Raw genomic sequence first — 16249 nt, forward strand, 5'->3', positions numbered from 1 at the left:
AAAAAAAAATGATATTTTTCGGATACTAAAAATTAAAAGCAAGTCTCCCTAAGTTTTTCCCTTAAAAAAAGTTGAATTGACACTTGACACGCATCAATCAATCGGACCTCAAATGTTAATAAAGTTCACAAAGTTTACAGATCCAATAGGTTCTGAAACTTGGATAGAGTTCGGTTTACTCTCTGCTCTCACATTTTTTTATGATTTGTGAGTATTATGTTATTATAGAATGTGATGGGATTTAGTCAATGTCAAAACATTGTTAAAACAAAAACAAAAACAAAAACTTGTGTGCTCACGGATCGTATTTTGTGATACAGATATTTTATTTGAGTCATCAATGAAAAAGTATTATTTTTTATGCTAAAAGTATTACTTTTTATCGTGAATATCGGTAGGATTAATCCGTCTCAAAGATAAAGATTCGCGAGACCGTCTAACAAAAAACCTACTAAAAAAAAGATCAATATCTATGTTTTCATGTGGACCAATGTATGATATCCGATCCGATTCTCTAATTTCAATTAAGAAATCCAAGGATAGTATTGAATCAACTGTAATTTACATGTATGGTTTTATTTATATATGTTTAATGGATATGCTAAATTTTATAAATAGGTAAAAATATACTTTATTAATTAATGAAATAATGCTTTATTTTTACGTTTGAACATTTTACTTAAAATAATTCATTCAAACCAGCTTAGGTTTCTTAGGCGCTGACTATGTTTTGGTGGTGACATTGATTACATGAGTGACTAAAACAATTGTACGTAACATCTGACATGCTTCCATGCCTAACACTCGAAAAGCGACGAGTTCAATTAATTCTCCATTAATTTCTTCGACAGTGTCTGTGTCCAGATTTTGTACGGTAGATCGGAAATTATTAAATTGTGATCTTTTTTTCTGAAAATTTCATAGTACAGTTTTGTCACTGTGAAATAAATTTCAGTGGACAACAAATTCAATTTCTTAATCTATATTAAAACGAACTAAATATTACAATATGACGATAGAGTTTATTTAAGGTGGATTAAACGAGGAGGTGTGTCTATGTATTACATCTTAAATATTTAAGGCAAAAATTTGTATGAGACGATCTCACGGGTTATATTTTGTGAGATGGATCTCTTATTTGGATCATCCATGAAAAAATATTCCTTTTTATGTTAAAGATATTATTTTTTATTGTGAATATCGGTAAGGTTGACCCGTCTTACAGATAAAAATTCGTGAGACCGTCTCACAAAAGACCTATTCAATATTTAAATGTTAATTTTAATAGGGCATATTGTTAAAAATCGTTAAAGTAGCGTGCTTAATCAGATAATAATCACTATGGGTAAATAAATGTGAAAAATCATGTACTTTTTTCAATAAATTAAAAAAAAAGTGGTTGGACACACAGATACATCGAGGCGAGTGCACTATGGAAGAAAAAATGGCTCGGAAAAGTTGAAAATGACCTTTTAATTTTCACCCCACATGCGTTAAGCCAACTTTGGCTTGGTGCTTTGTGCCCTTTTAAAGGCGATACTCCCTTTGTTTCTAGCTGAGTTGTACTATTATGAGGTCAATTTAAATGTATCTTATTTATTTGTTATATTCCCTCGTTTTAGCTTCATAATTACTGCACTTACTATTTGTTTGTATTTGGTACCCGGAGTTACCCGGTCATGTTTAGCCCGACCGATTTCTAAGAACTCGGGAAGACAGGGAAGTGAAGAAAGGAGTCAGGCAACCAGCTGAGCTCGAGCAGTGTGAGCTCGAGTAATATAAATAGTATGCAGTACTCCACGTTACGATCATCTATCCAAGCACATCGGTACATGTGTCACTTCGTGGTTAACAGGTATGAGATGTCATGTCTCGATGATCATTGACATGTCTTTCGGTGTACGTAGAAGTGATGTGACTAAGCTAGAAGTAGTATGGGTGTCAGACTTGACAGTGTCCGGGAACAGGACATGAACGACCATCTTGTCATGAGTAGCAACCGGGCAGTGAAAACAATGTCATCGTTGACTCTACTCCTATAAATACGATGTTTGCTTGATATTAATGCATTCAAATATTCTTACACAAAAGAATATACTCTATCATTATGTTTTCCTTCGCGTAAACACTTGACTTGTGAAGACCCAAAATTTTACTATACAAAGAGACAAAGTACCAAGTTGATTTTTGTTTTGCATTGAAGATGAATTATGGCATAGAGGAGAATAAATTACATGCAACCTTTGGCATGGAGGAAGAAGACCTAAAGTCACATTGGTGATTAATGTCATTAACCATGCAACATTTGGTATGGAGGGAGAATGCCTAAAGTCACATTGGTGATTAATGTCATTAACCATGCAACCTTTGGTATGGAGGGGGAAGGCCTAAAGTCACATCAGTGCCTATAAATAGTGGTAAAAGAATGATTGAATTCACACAAAAATAACATCAAAAGTTTTCTGCAAAAGTTGCGATTTTCGAGTACCAAAAATTCTGAGTACCAAAAATTCTACCCAATTTCAGAAAGTTTTGCTCATTGATTTACTCATCCGAATCCGATCTCCACCGTTCAGAATATACCTACACGTGTTTGGAGCAACGTATCCAAAATTCTGATCGATCCAACGGTTCAATTAGGCGCAAACATTTTGCAAGATGACTGGTTTTTCAGTGTCAAGCTCCAACTTGTTCATTCCAAGATTTTTGGAACAATCTTTCAAGTAAGTGGGTTTATATGTTTTAAAGATTATGTATGTTTTAAAATTCGATCGTCTACTGCATGATGTGAATAAGTGTGGATTTCGAAAATCACTAAGTTACTTCAAATCTTTTCGTTTCGTTCCGTCTGTTTGTTCGTTTATGCTTTTCCGTTTCATTCTATGTTTGTGTCATTCTGTTCGAACCAATTTGTCTCCGAATGATAAGTTATTTGTTTGAATCTGATAATGGTGCATCGGGGAAGCCTATGAGGGAAAAGACCCTAGAGAGAGCATGTCTATGGGAGAAGGCCCCAGAGGGAGCTCGAATGTGGGAAAAGACCCCAAATGGAGCTCATTTACAAGAGAAGGCCCCAGAGGGAGCCCAAGATCAAGGATAGCCCATGATCATTACAATTTGTTTATCTGATAAGTTTTGATAAAATCTGTTGTGAAAGTTCTGATTCGAAGTTCTGTTTTGTTCTATGTCTGATTTATGTACATCCAACTCTGAAGCTCTGATTGTTCAATGATTGACTTATGTTCATCCAACTCTGATATGCTATGCTATGTAAAAGAAGAAGGTTTTAAAAGTATTATGTATCAAATGTTTTCTGGTATTCGATTGGCCCCACTTGCTGAGTTTTTCCCAAAACGCTCACCCCCCTTACGTCCCTCTCCAGATGAGAATGAAGAACATGCAGAATAAAAGGAGCAGGAGCAGGAGCAGTTCTGGGGCTGGTAAAGAATTAGAAAGAAGGAATTCAAGTTTTAGATATTCAAGTCCATTAGTGTTTCTTTGTCTTTCTTAGTAATGTTCGTACTTTTCGCTTCCGCAACCTCTGTATTTTTCTTTGATGTAAAGACAATGTAATTTTATGAAATAGACTGGTATTTGGCTATTTTCTACGAGAATTATTGTTATTTGATTAACAATGCCGGATGTCACCGACGTCTCGGTCTCGGGGCGTGACATTTAAGTGGTATCAGAGTTGTCAGGTTCATAATCTGGCTGGGAGTTTGATTGCCAAAATTTGACGTCAAATACGTCAAATTTTGGCAAATGCCCATGCCTTTCTATCCAAATTATTCCGATACATCATACTCATATCCGTTTGTTTAAATCCTTGTTGGATGGCTTATTCTTCCGCATAGAATCTCAAACTCAATCTTGTCATCGCTTTCAATCTAAGCGAAACTACCACTTCTTTCCACTTGGGAAAAATCCAACGAAAGATTTTGTTCAACCCAATTATTTGTCCAATGTTGATTTTTGACTTTACTTTGATTCTAAGCCTTTTCATTCGATTCCTCTAGGAAATGGTAGGAATACCACCAAAGAAACAATCGTAACCCATGAAGAGCCAATCAGGATGATGAAGAGAACCTACCTCCACCACCACTCGGAGTTAACCTTAGTCAAGGAGACATGATGGCAATTGCCACCATTGTTGCGGCGACGCTACAAGAGATTCTGAACCCAAACGCCAACAATGCCATTCAGCAACCACCAGAACCCCAGCCACGTGGTATTAAGTACCCCTATGAATCCCTCCGAAGAAACCGAGTCCCAACCTATGATGGGAATCCCGACCCGGAAGTTGGCCACAACTGGTTCAAAAATGTAGAAAGCCAACTTCATCTGCTGGAAGTGCCCTAAGAACTCAAGGTAGAAGTGGTGATACCATTTCTTGAGGAAAGAGCACGCAAATGGTTGGAGACTATTTCGCCAGCTACGGCCGAGGATGGACCAATTACATTTTAGACATTTAGAAGGGAATTCCTGAAGCAGTATTATCCGACGGAATTTTGTTTGCAAAAGCTGAGTGAATTTGAAAGCTTTAAGCAAACTTCAGACATGACAGTGATTGAGTACACCTCAAAGTTCAATAACCTCGGAACGTACGTTCCAACCATAATGGTAGATGAGACCCTAAAGATGCATCGTTTCAAGAAAGGGCTGAACTGTCGAATAAAGTCAGCCTTAGCTGAATTCAAACCCACCAATTTTGCTGATTTGATGGGAGCAGCTATGAGTGCTGAGACTGACATCAAGAGTAGAGAAGAAGAGGGTAAGCACAAACGCCTTTTTTCTGGTCAGTCATCTTAGGGTGGGCTGAACTTTAAAAGACCCAATCATGCAAGTGGACCATCAAGAGGAACTTTCAGCGACCCTAACAATAGAGAAATCCGACCTTGCCCTAGCTGCAACATTCCGACAATTGGGAGAATGTTACAAGAAAACTAATGCCTGTTTCAAGTGTGGAAAGTTAGGTCATCGGATTGCTGACTGTCCGGAGAACCAGGAGAAAGGGGTTAAACCAAACACAGAAAATCACAAGCCGAGGGAGAACAAGCCCAATGCTAGGGTCTTCGCCATAACGCAAGAGGAAGTAGATAATGCAAACGACGTGGTAGCAGATACCATTCTGATCAATAAAATGCCTATTTATGTGTTGTTTGACTGTGGTGCTACCCATTCGTTTGTATCCAAAAGGTTTGCTAAGAAACTGAAACTAGAAGGAGAAACTCTTAGTGAACCATTAAGAGTAGCAACGCCTGCTAGCAAAACGATTGAAACTTATAAGGTACATCGTAATTGCAAAATTTGTATCAGTAATCAAATCGTCAAGGCAGAACTGATTCAACTAAATATGGCCGAGTTTGACGCAATCCTAGGAATGGATTGGTTGGCTACGAATCATGCCTTGGTGGATTGCCAGAAGAAGAGTGTCAAACTGCGGACTCCAAACCATGAGAAGATCATATACCATGGTAGATCTAAAGAGTCAAAATCTCTTCTATCGGCATCACAAACTTGGAAAGCCATGAAAAGTGGCAAAGAAATTTACCTAGCAATGATCAGCGAGGTAAATGACAAAGTTACTCTGAAGATAGAGGAAATTCTAGTTATTCATGAATTTCCGGACGTTTTCCCTTAAGAATTGCCTGGAACGATTCTTGACCGTGAAGTGGAGTTTGAGATCAACTTGATTCCTGGGGCTGCACCGATCTCAAAAGCACCATATAGAATGGCCCCAACCGAATTAAAGGAACTCAAGGACCAACTCCAAGAGTTGTTGGATAAAAAGCAGATTAGACCCAGTGCATCTCCGTGGGGAGCCCCTGTACTATTTGTGAAAAAAAAGACGGGAGTATGAGATTTGTATCGACTATAGAGAGTTGAACAAGAATACAATTAAGAATAAATACCCTGTCCCGAGGATAGATGACCTTTTCCACCAATTGAAAGAAGCCAATGTCTTTTCAAAACTAGATCTGAGGTCAGGATACCATAAATTGAAGGTCAAAGAAGAAGATATTCCTAAAACAGCCTTCAAGACAAGATACGGCCATTACGAGTTTACGGTAATGCCGTTTGGACTTACCAATGCTCCAGCAGCATTCATGGACTTCATGAACAGAGTCTTCAAACCTTACCTTGTGGTCATATTCATAGATGACATCCTTGTGTACTCACAAAATAAGAAAGATCACGAGGAACATCTTTGCCTCACTCTAGAGACACTCAGATGAAAAGAACTGTATGCGAAATTTAAGAAATGTGAATTTTGGCTAACAAGTGTCACCTTCTTGGGACACATAATCTATGAACTAGGTGTTTCAGTGGACCCCAATAACGTAGAGGCAATTGTGGACTGGCCTCGACCAAAATCAGTAACTGAGATTCGAATCTTAATATTGCAGGTTCCGAAATAACTAGCCATAACTGATAGCCTAGTGGTTATCATTATTCGACTTCCGTCACTTCCTTTTGGAAAGAAGAACTTTAACTTTTCACATGCCTCAATACTCCACATGTCATCCATGATAATCGAAAATATTCTCCCTGATAAAATTCTATATAATTGGAGTCCTAATTCATGTAGGCCCACTTGACTCATTTCATCAGCAAATTTGGCAAAATTTTCGTTGGGGTTGCCTTTATTTGCACAAAAAATAGCTGTTAAAAGAATCTCTCGAACTCTAAATTCTTGAGATATTGTAACCCAAACACGAATGTAAAAGTAACAAAGTACAGATGAATGATCATACACATTTCTAGCGAGTGTAGTCTTACCAATACCGGCCATTCCTACAATCGACAGGATTTGTAGAGCCGGGCATTGTTCGGTGAGCCTACTAATGATATCCAAGAAGATTTCATCAAAACCCACAAAGGTGTTGTTCTTTGTGGGAGTAAATGCTGATAAATCACTGGACCTTATTGAATATTTAGGCATCACATCTTGCGTACCCCTCTTCTCTTGAAACTGGACAACTTCTTTCTTGATCAAATCTATACCTTGGATTACCTTTTGTAAATTTTGGCTGAAGAAATTCTGGGAACTTCTCTATGATCCATGACTTATGAATGCTTCAAGAAATATTTGATCCACTATACGAGATTCGATGATATCTTCAGATGAATGAGCTAAATCAGCAATCTGGCTTTCCAGATGGCATTGGAGTGGATAATTATCAAGAAAATCTTGCAAGAAATTAATCTTCTCACAAAGAGATTTGGTTTGTTCTGCGTCAAGAGTAATCGGAGGGCGAGGATGGTTCTGAATATGCTCGATGATATGTGCTAGAGAAACTAGAGCTGCATAAGCTGTCATTGATTGTGCCAGGCCATGAATATTTGTCATAAGATTCAGCGTATGGAAAGATAACCGCAAGTCAGTGGCTTGTCTCGGCATATTTATGAAAATAGATTTTATCAATATTTTTTTAATTGTATATTCCGAAATTCCCAAATATTACAACTTGAACAAAAGAAACAACATATTTTTTTTTATTAAAGTAGCAACAAAATGTTTCTATCAACATCAATAGTGAATCCACATAATCATATATTCATCCTCTAAAAAATATTAGTTATCTTCGATCTCGTTCTCATTCTCATTCTCTTTCTCATTTTAGTTCGACATCACTCAACAAGTAGGGATGAGAATACTCTCAGCTTTGAAAGCAATTCATATATAATTGTATATTTTGATAAAAATAAAATAAGTCAAAAATAATATTACAGTAATAACAACAAATCATATTTTGCTTTGAAAATAAAACGATATTATTATAGCATGTTTTTATTAAGTGATGGAAATACGACATGTTGAAGGACGTGAAGGGATTGTCATTAAATACGTTGATATGTTGGAAATCTCGTGAGAGTTATGGTCCTAGTGGGAGCCCGACGATCGTGTTTCCTTGGATACAGATACGAATATGTTAATATGTTGGCCAAGGCCCAGTTGACCGGTGAGAGTGTCACTGGTGTCCCCGTCGCCCAGTACTGTGGTTTTCTCTAGATGGATCCATCGTCCAATACGATTAAGAATACGAGTCACAATCACGATCTGAATTCAACAAACACGAAATACGAATATGTTGATACGAATATGAATATGTTAATATGAATATATTGTTATGAAAATGTTTATGTTTAAAGTTTTGCATTACTATGAAAATGTTATTTAAGTACAAGTATTTTTCACTGTTGCTTGTGGTTTTATACGTATTATTCGTTATCAAGAATATGTTGTGTTGAGTCTTTAGACTCACTAGGTGTGATTGATGCAGGTGAATATGATAATAATGTTGAGGGAGGTTTGGATGTCTGATTTAACTAGACTGAAGGTGCACATAATCCGAGGGCCAGTGCTTCTATTTTCCGCATTTAAGTTTATGATTTACGTTAAAGAGTTTATGACTATTTATTTATGTTTTGAAAGGTTTAGTATGGGCTATACTTTTCATATTCATTGCTTTTTAGGTTTGGTAACATGTTAATTATTTCATGATTTGACTATATCCTTTGGATTTTCAAATACTAGTTGGATGTTTTATTTTAAAATGGTGCAAAATATTTTTACTTATATGTATATGTATATGGCCGAACTTATGAAAAAAATTTTAGTACTTTTTAAGAAAATGAATAAGCAGACGTTTCACACTTTTTATTTAATTTTTTAATTTATTTAATAATAATTGATTTCTTGTAAAATATATTTTTACTAAAAATAATTAAAATTACATTCTAATTATTTATCTTACAAGAAAATTATCAATATAGTAAAATTTTATTTTAAGGAGACATTGAACAATTTTCATAAAATATCAATTTTATCCAAAATTTTGTGAAATTATAAAATCACACCCTATGCCCGAACAATTCAAGCTCACGATCCAACACGTTGCCCAATCGTATCGGGCAGGTACGAGCAACATGTGCGTTCCCTGGGCGCACAAGTGCGCGGGCATGCGAACGTGCAGCCACCGTGCGTTGTACGAACGCTCCGCACATGCGCGCACAAGCCCTGTGAGCGCAGCACTGCCTGAAACAGTTCCGGGCAAACTATTTTTTTATTTTAAAAATCAAATTTTTATGGTGCATCAATTTCCTGAAAAAAATTTGTGTGGTTAGAAATAAAATATTCAATATGATACTAAACCATATGATATAGAGAACCCGGCTCTGATACCACTATTGGGTTATCGGTTTTCTCATGTCCAAAACGCTGCGGAAGTTTAAAAATTTTATTTTGGCATTCAAAATATTATCTTGGACACTCGTAGGGTTTAAATTAAAAGAACATACATAAGGAGTTTATAATTTACATTTAGTGAGTAAATCACTCGGTACCAACTACTCCGGTATTAGCGGATGTAGCTCTTGTTGAATTCTCTACGAACTTTCTTCAAATATTTTTTTTCTCATCTCCTAATCCGGTCTACGACTGGGTTACTTGTTCTTCTTCTAACTTGCACTAGAAAGTATAGAAGATATTTTTCGTTGAAATCAAAATTGATAGGCAACTCAAACCCTCAAACTTGGCGTGGCCGAATTTTTGAGAGAATGGAGTGCAATTTCGAAAATTGAAAGGAAGAGAATGGAGGCTAGTGGAGACTAGGGTTATGGCTCTCATTCCTTAAAACAAAGAGTATGTCTCTTGTGAGACGGTCTCACGAATCTTTATCTGCGAGACGGATCAACCCTACCGATATTCACAATAAAAAGTAATACTCTTAGCATAAAAAGTAATATTTTTTCATGGATGACCCAAATAAGAGATCTGTCTCACAAAATACGACCCATGAGATCGTCTCACACAAGTTTTTACATAAAACAAAAGTCTTAACATAATTACCTTAGTTGTAGATTTGTTTTCCATAATTAAAATTAATGGGCTTGATTAATTAATTGGAGTAGTCCAACTAGTTTAATTAATTACATCAAAGTCCATTAAGACTTTAATTGTTTAGTAAATTAGACTTGTACTACTCTAAGCCCATTAAACATACTTCTCATTACATTTAATTTAATATTTAATAAACTCAGCTTGTGAGTTTAATAATTTAAATTCTCAAATTTTATATATTCAACTCTTTGTATTTATTATTTCCGAATTTTAAATATTATAAATTCAACTTCTTGAATTTTCTATCTCATAAATTCAACTCTTTGAATTTACTATATCATAATTTTATATAATTTCAACTACTTGAATTTATTATCTCAAAATTTAATTATCATAAATTCAATTTTTTGAATTTACTATCTTATAATTATATATAAATTCAACTCCTTGAATTTATTCTCTCAACGAGAACAAAATAATCCAGTGCTTGTGTGACCTTCAATGGCTCAGAGATATAGTTAGTCGTGGTTTCACAACTCATTGTGATTCAGGATATTCTCCTTTATTCGAGCTTACTTTAATTTGCCTCATTCCATGCACCAAAATTTGATCATAAAAATGTCAGAAATCATTTTCTGATAAAACCATCGAATCATGGTAAGAGCGTCTAGTAGCATCGTCCCATGATTCCCTAGATATCACTGATAGTGCCTGCAAGAACATTTGGTTATGATTAACGTACGGTACAGTCCCTTCATCTTATATATCCCGATCGAATCTACAACAATTGGTTCATCGAGGGTTGCATATTAAATTCGATAGCTATGTGATACAATCATAAAATATTCATATTGTCATCGCATGCACAACTAGAGAATCTTTCCCTAATGTACATCTCATACTCTGGCCAGAGATTTCATGCACTACTATTTTGTTAGATCACACAGGATATCCATGCCTGTAGATGAGCGGTGAATTCCCGATTACAATGCACTGGCTCCTAAACATTTCGCAATTGCACCCAACCTCGCCACCTTGTGACTCCCGCGGCATCGGTAAACGAGTCAAAGCACAATCCTAGTATGTAGAGCCTCAGTGTTGTCCCGGGTCATAAGGATTAATCATGTACAATCACAACCACGGACTTTTCCTCTCGATAAATGATAACCACTTGGAAATTCCGATGGAGGGTTGTTCGGTATAATCATCATATGATTACACATCTGCATGGTTGGACATCTTTGTGCCTTTACCATGAAACACGGTACACAACATCACATATGCTAATCTCAAGCTCAAGCGACCTTTATCCTTATTTTAAGCGACTGAATCGACTTTGAACGAATTTAGAATATACAATGTTTACAAATGAGTTTCAAGATCGAATTACGATTCATTTGTATTAAAGTATAATCAAGGACTTTATCTATGTTGATTGCATGATTATACAGATAAAGTAAAATGAAAGCATAAAAATTTAAATAATATTAAAATAAAGATTGTTTATTTCACTTGAGTCAATAAATTTCTCTGTCAACCGTTGGCTTACAGGACATCTACTCTAACAATTAATGCATTCAGATATTCTTACGCAAAAGAACATACTCTATCATTATACTTTCCTTTGCGTAAACACTCGTATGATTTGAGCGTCGGAGTGGTCATGTCGGAAATCCTTCCGGCGTCCCACTAACGTTCTTTGCTCTCTTAAATATGTAGACTCTTTAGCCTCGGTACTTCTCATCCGAGTTCCAGTATGCCCCAGCCGAAACTATCCTGCCCGATTTAATTGCCCACTGAAGTCAACCCGATTCGCCTGGTCGACATCAGTATTACCGTCCAATAGTTTCCAATTCTTATTTGCAATTGTTGGATCTCGGTTTTTTTCGTGCCTAAATGCAGCGGAATTTTTAAAAATTTTTAGATCTTGACATTCAAAATATATTTGGACACTCGTATGATTTTAATTAAACATTCATAGGGTGTTGAAATTTTATACCTTTGGTGAAATATTCACACGACTCCAAATATTCCGGGGTTAACGAAGATAGCTCTTGATGAATTCCCTACGAACTTTCTTCAAATCTCCTTTCTTCAACCTCTTAATCAGGTCCACAACCAGATTACTTGTTCTTCTTCCAACTTGCACTAGAAAGTATAGAAGGATTTTTCGTTGGAGAAGAAATTGAGAGGCGGCTCAAGACCTTGAATCTTATTCAAGGTGGCCGAAAATGGAGAGAGGTTTTGGAGGATGATTTTCGAAAATATCAAGTGGTGGAGGCTAGGGGTTTTAAAAAACTATGAGTGAATTGTCTTTAACCCTAAGCCTAATACCCATATATATAAGTTTAGGGTCCATTAATTAAATTAAATACTTAATGGGCTTAGTCAATTAATTATTTTAGTCCAACTAGTTTAATTAATTAATTAATCTTTTAAATTCCAATTAAGAACCTTAATAATATATATGTTGGTCTTGTACTCCTACAAGCCCATTATACATATATCCATTACATTTAATTTAAATCCCTTATAAATTCAACATTTGAATTTAATAGTTAAATTATAAATTCAACTCCTTGAATTTATCATCTCCAAAATTTAATATTTAATAAACTCAACTTTTGAGTTTAATAAATTAAATCCTCAAATTTTATAAATTCAACTCCTTGAATTTATTCTATCCAAATTTATAAATTCAACTTCTTGAATTTACTATCTCATAAATTCAACTACTTGAATTTATTTTCTCAAAATTTAATTATCATAAATTTAACTCCTTGAATTTACTATATCATAATATAAATTCAACTCTTGAATTTATTCTCTCAATGTTTTATATAAATTCAACTCTTGAATTACCATATCATAATATAAATTCAACTCCTTGAATTTATTATCTCAATGGGAATAAAATAATCCAGTACTTGTATGACCCTCAATGGTTCAGGGATACAGCTAGCTGTGGGTTCACAACTCTTTGTGATTCAGGACATAATCTTTTATTCGGGCTTACCCTAATTTTCCTCATTCTATGTATAAACAATTGATCATGAGAATGCCAGAAATCATATTTCTGATTAAACCCATCGAATCATGGTAAGAGCGTCTAGTAGCATCGCCCCATGATTCTCTAGGTATCACTGATAGTGCCTGCAAGAACCAATCGATTATGATTAACGTACAGTATGGTCCCTTCATCTTATATATCCCGATCGAATATGCAACCATTGGTTCATCGAGGGTTGCATATTAATTCGATAACTATGTGATACATATAATAGTGGCATAGCATGTATTATTGGAGAACTCCTTCTTCAACATACATCTCATACTCTGGTCAGAGATTCCGCGCACTATTATTTCATCAGACCACATAAGATATCCACACCCATAGGTGAGCGGTGAATCCCTGACTACAATGCACTGGCTCCTATAAGTGTCGCAACTGTACCCAACCTCGCCACCTGATGACTCTCATGGAGTCGGTAAACGAATCAAAGCACAGCCCTAGTATATAGAGCCTTAGTGTTGTCTCGGTTGTAAGGACTAATGATGTACAATCATAACCACAGACTTATCCTCTCGATGAATGATAACCACTTGGAAAGTTAGAGGGAGGGTTGTTCGGTATAATCATCATATGAATACCCATCTGCATGTTTGAACATCTCTATGTCCTTACCAAGAAACGCGGTACACAACATCACAGATGCTAGTCTCGATCTCAAACTGTAACGTCCCGAAAATTTAGAAGTCCACGTAAACCACATGCATGCAATTATTAAATTCTTTTATATTTTAATTAAATGTTTTAATTACATTAATTAATTATGTTGTGCATATTTGTCTGTTTAAAATATACTTTTCTACATGATTACATTAAAATGTATTTTTAAAAGTTATTCGAGTTGCGATCGAGGAACGGAGACTGATGGCTGAAAAAAATAGAAAATGTTTTTATTGATTAATTGTTTTTAATTATTTAAATTAAGGGTGATGCTTTTTTCTTATTTTTGAAAATAAGGGGTTTTGAGGTGAATTTATACGTCGGGACGTAATTTTTATCGGTGTTGGTTTTCAACAAAAATACGAACGTTTTGGCAACCCGGCTAATAAATTCACAAACTTATTTTAGCAAAATTATTTTTAATATTTTAATTAATCACTAATGAGCTTATTTGGGCCTAATTAACTACCTAATGGGCCTAAGCTTAATTAATGATTTATTTACTATAAAATATGTACAAAACCCCACCCCATAACTTATTAATCACACGCCCCACTTCTCCCAACAAAGTAAAATTCTTTTCTCCCCACCACCAAATACACGGAACACACAATAAAATTGCGGGGAAAAACATCAAAAGTTGCAAGGGTTCAAGCCATCGTCTTCGTGCCGCCGTTCTTCGCAATCGTCAACAGTTAATCGTGCGTTTAAAAAAGCAAAGGCACACCATATTTCTTTTTTTCAAACATCTATCACACCATAGTATTTTATTTAATGAATTTTTGCATGAAAACAAGTCACACAATTCACAATTTTCGTAACTATGCATATATGTGTTCTAAACTCTTGATTTTTCACCCAAAAATATGTTTGTTATGTTATCAAAGGGGCTGCCATGAATTAGGATGTTAAGGGGCAAGTTTTACACAAGTTTAAGGGACTTAGAACACACTGAAAATGCTGCAAACGAGAAAGAAAACAAGCGGGGACCAGGTTGCTGTCATGGGGTTGAGGGGTACGGTTTTGATCATGGGAGGCTTGGCTTGCTACTGGCTTGGGACCAGGGCTAGCTAGGGTGGTGGTTGGTTCAAGGGAAGAGTCCTAGCCACGCTAGGACTCGAGACAAGAGGCTGGGAATGAGTCCTAGCAAGCTAGGACTCCAACCCGTGAAGCCCCATGAAAGGCAGCGCAGGTTTGCTGCTGGTGCAGGGTTCAGGGGGCTCGACCATGGGCTTGGGTTGGTCTAGGCTTGGTCTAGCATGGTCCAGGGAAGGTTAGGGTCATGGGTGGTCGGTGGTTAAGGGTTGGTAGAGTCGTAGGCGGGTAGGAGTCCCAATGCAACAAGGACACTACAAACACACACGTGCAGAATTTTAGGGCGAGTTCCAGCAAGTTTTTGTTCGGGCCTGGGCTTGTTTTACGGGCTGGGCTTGGTCAGTAGGGCCCCTAGATGGGTTGGCTAGGTTTTGGCTCGAGGTGGCTCGGGCATGGCTCGAGTAAATTAGGAGATGGCTCGGTGCGTTCGATAAGGTGTCAAAAACAAAAATTAAAAGGCTAAATTTGAATCCAAGGGTCCACGGGGGTGGCTCATGACTTGGAAGGGTAGAATAAATCATAAAAAGGTTATGTTAAAAATTTGGGATCAAAATATTGAGTTTTGGATTTATTCGAGATTTAATCGCCGCACGAAACGCTAATTAACGAATTAATTGAAACGCCTAGTTTTAAGATTTATAAAATTATGAAAAATTATATTTAAGCTTAAATCATTATTAAAAGTCTAAGTTTTTAATTTGAGAATTTTATATTAAGGTTTGGTTTAAATCGGGATTAAAACGTATTAATACGTCACATTTAAAGATTAATTTAAAAGTCCTCGATTTAAGCTAAATAAAAATATGAGAAAATTCATGTAGGCTTAAATAATTATTTGGGACATGTTAGAGTCAATGGAATTAAGAAAAAGTCAAAAACGTGAAATTTGACGTCCAGGGGTAAAACGATCTTTTCACACCTAGAAAATTAGTAAACGTCATGACAGTGTCCTGAATGCTGTTTTATATGCTAATATGATTATTTTAAATGTTTAAGAATTTTTATATGTTAAAATATATATTTTAATTGTTTATGGATTTAATATGTTAAAATGTTTATGTTTATGGATTTTTAGGATTTAATATGTTAAAACGTTTGTTTTAAAATGTTTATGAAATTTTTATACGTTAAAATGTTATTTTAAATATTTATGATATTAACATGTTATTTTAAAATGTTTATGGCTTTTTGTGATTTTTATATGTTAAAACGTTTATTTTAAATGTTTACGGATTTTTAATCTGTTAAAATGTTTATTTTTAAATGTTTATGGATGCTTATGATTTTAATATGATAAATTATGATTTTTAAATTTTCATGAATTTTTATGGTTTAATTGGGACAGTTAAAAGATGTGTTGCATGCTAGGTTTCAAAAGTAAAACGATATGTATATGCATGATTTTTATTAAGTGATGATAACATGTTGAAGGATGTGAAGGGATTGTGACTGCTACATGTTGGAGATAACGTGAAGGTTATGATCCCAGTGGGAGCCCGACGATCGTGTTTCTTTGGATACAGATACGAATACGAATATGTTATACGTTGGCCAAGGCCCAGTTGACCGGTGAGAGTGTC

At 35.6% G+C, this 16249-nt stretch overlaps 2 protein-coding genes across 2 annotated transcripts; one reads left to right on the top strand and one right to left on the bottom strand.

The window, feature by feature from the left end:
- Positions 1-4837: 4837 nt before the first annotated feature.
- On the top strand, positions 4838-5641 carry LOC140991223 (uncharacterized). Its single transcript, XM_073461164.1, has one exon. It carries the CDS (start codon positions 4838-4840, stop codon positions 5639-5641), a length of 804 nt encoding a protein of 267 aa, XP_073317265.1.
- Positions 5642-6307: 666 nt separating this feature from the next.
- Positions 6308-6943, bottom strand: LOC140991225 (disease resistance protein RPP13-like). The gene has a single exon (XM_073461165.1). It carries the CDS (start codon positions 6941-6943, stop codon positions 6308-6310), a length of 636 nt encoding a protein of 211 aa, XP_073317266.1.
- Positions 6944-16249: the final 9306 nt, after the last annotated feature.

The sequence above is a fragment of the Primulina huaijiensis genome, chromosome 13, assembly GCF_012295235.1.
Source record: "Primulina huaijiensis isolate GDHJ02 chromosome 13, ASM1229523v2, whole genome shotgun sequence".
NCBI classification, from domain to species: domain Eukaryota; kingdom Viridiplantae; phylum Streptophyta; class Magnoliopsida; order Lamiales; family Gesneriaceae; genus Primulina; species Primulina huaijiensis.

What these genes read in the sequence shown, in the direction of transcription:
- LOC140991225 (XM_073461165.1), bottom strand. Translation starts at nt 6,943, where the DNA reads ATGCCTAAATATTCAATAAGGTCCAGTGATTTATCAGCATTTACTCCC.
- LOC140991223 (XM_073461164.1), top strand. Translation starts at nt 4,838, where the DNA reads ATGCAAGTGGACCATCAAGAGGAACTTTCAGCGACCCTAACAATAGAG.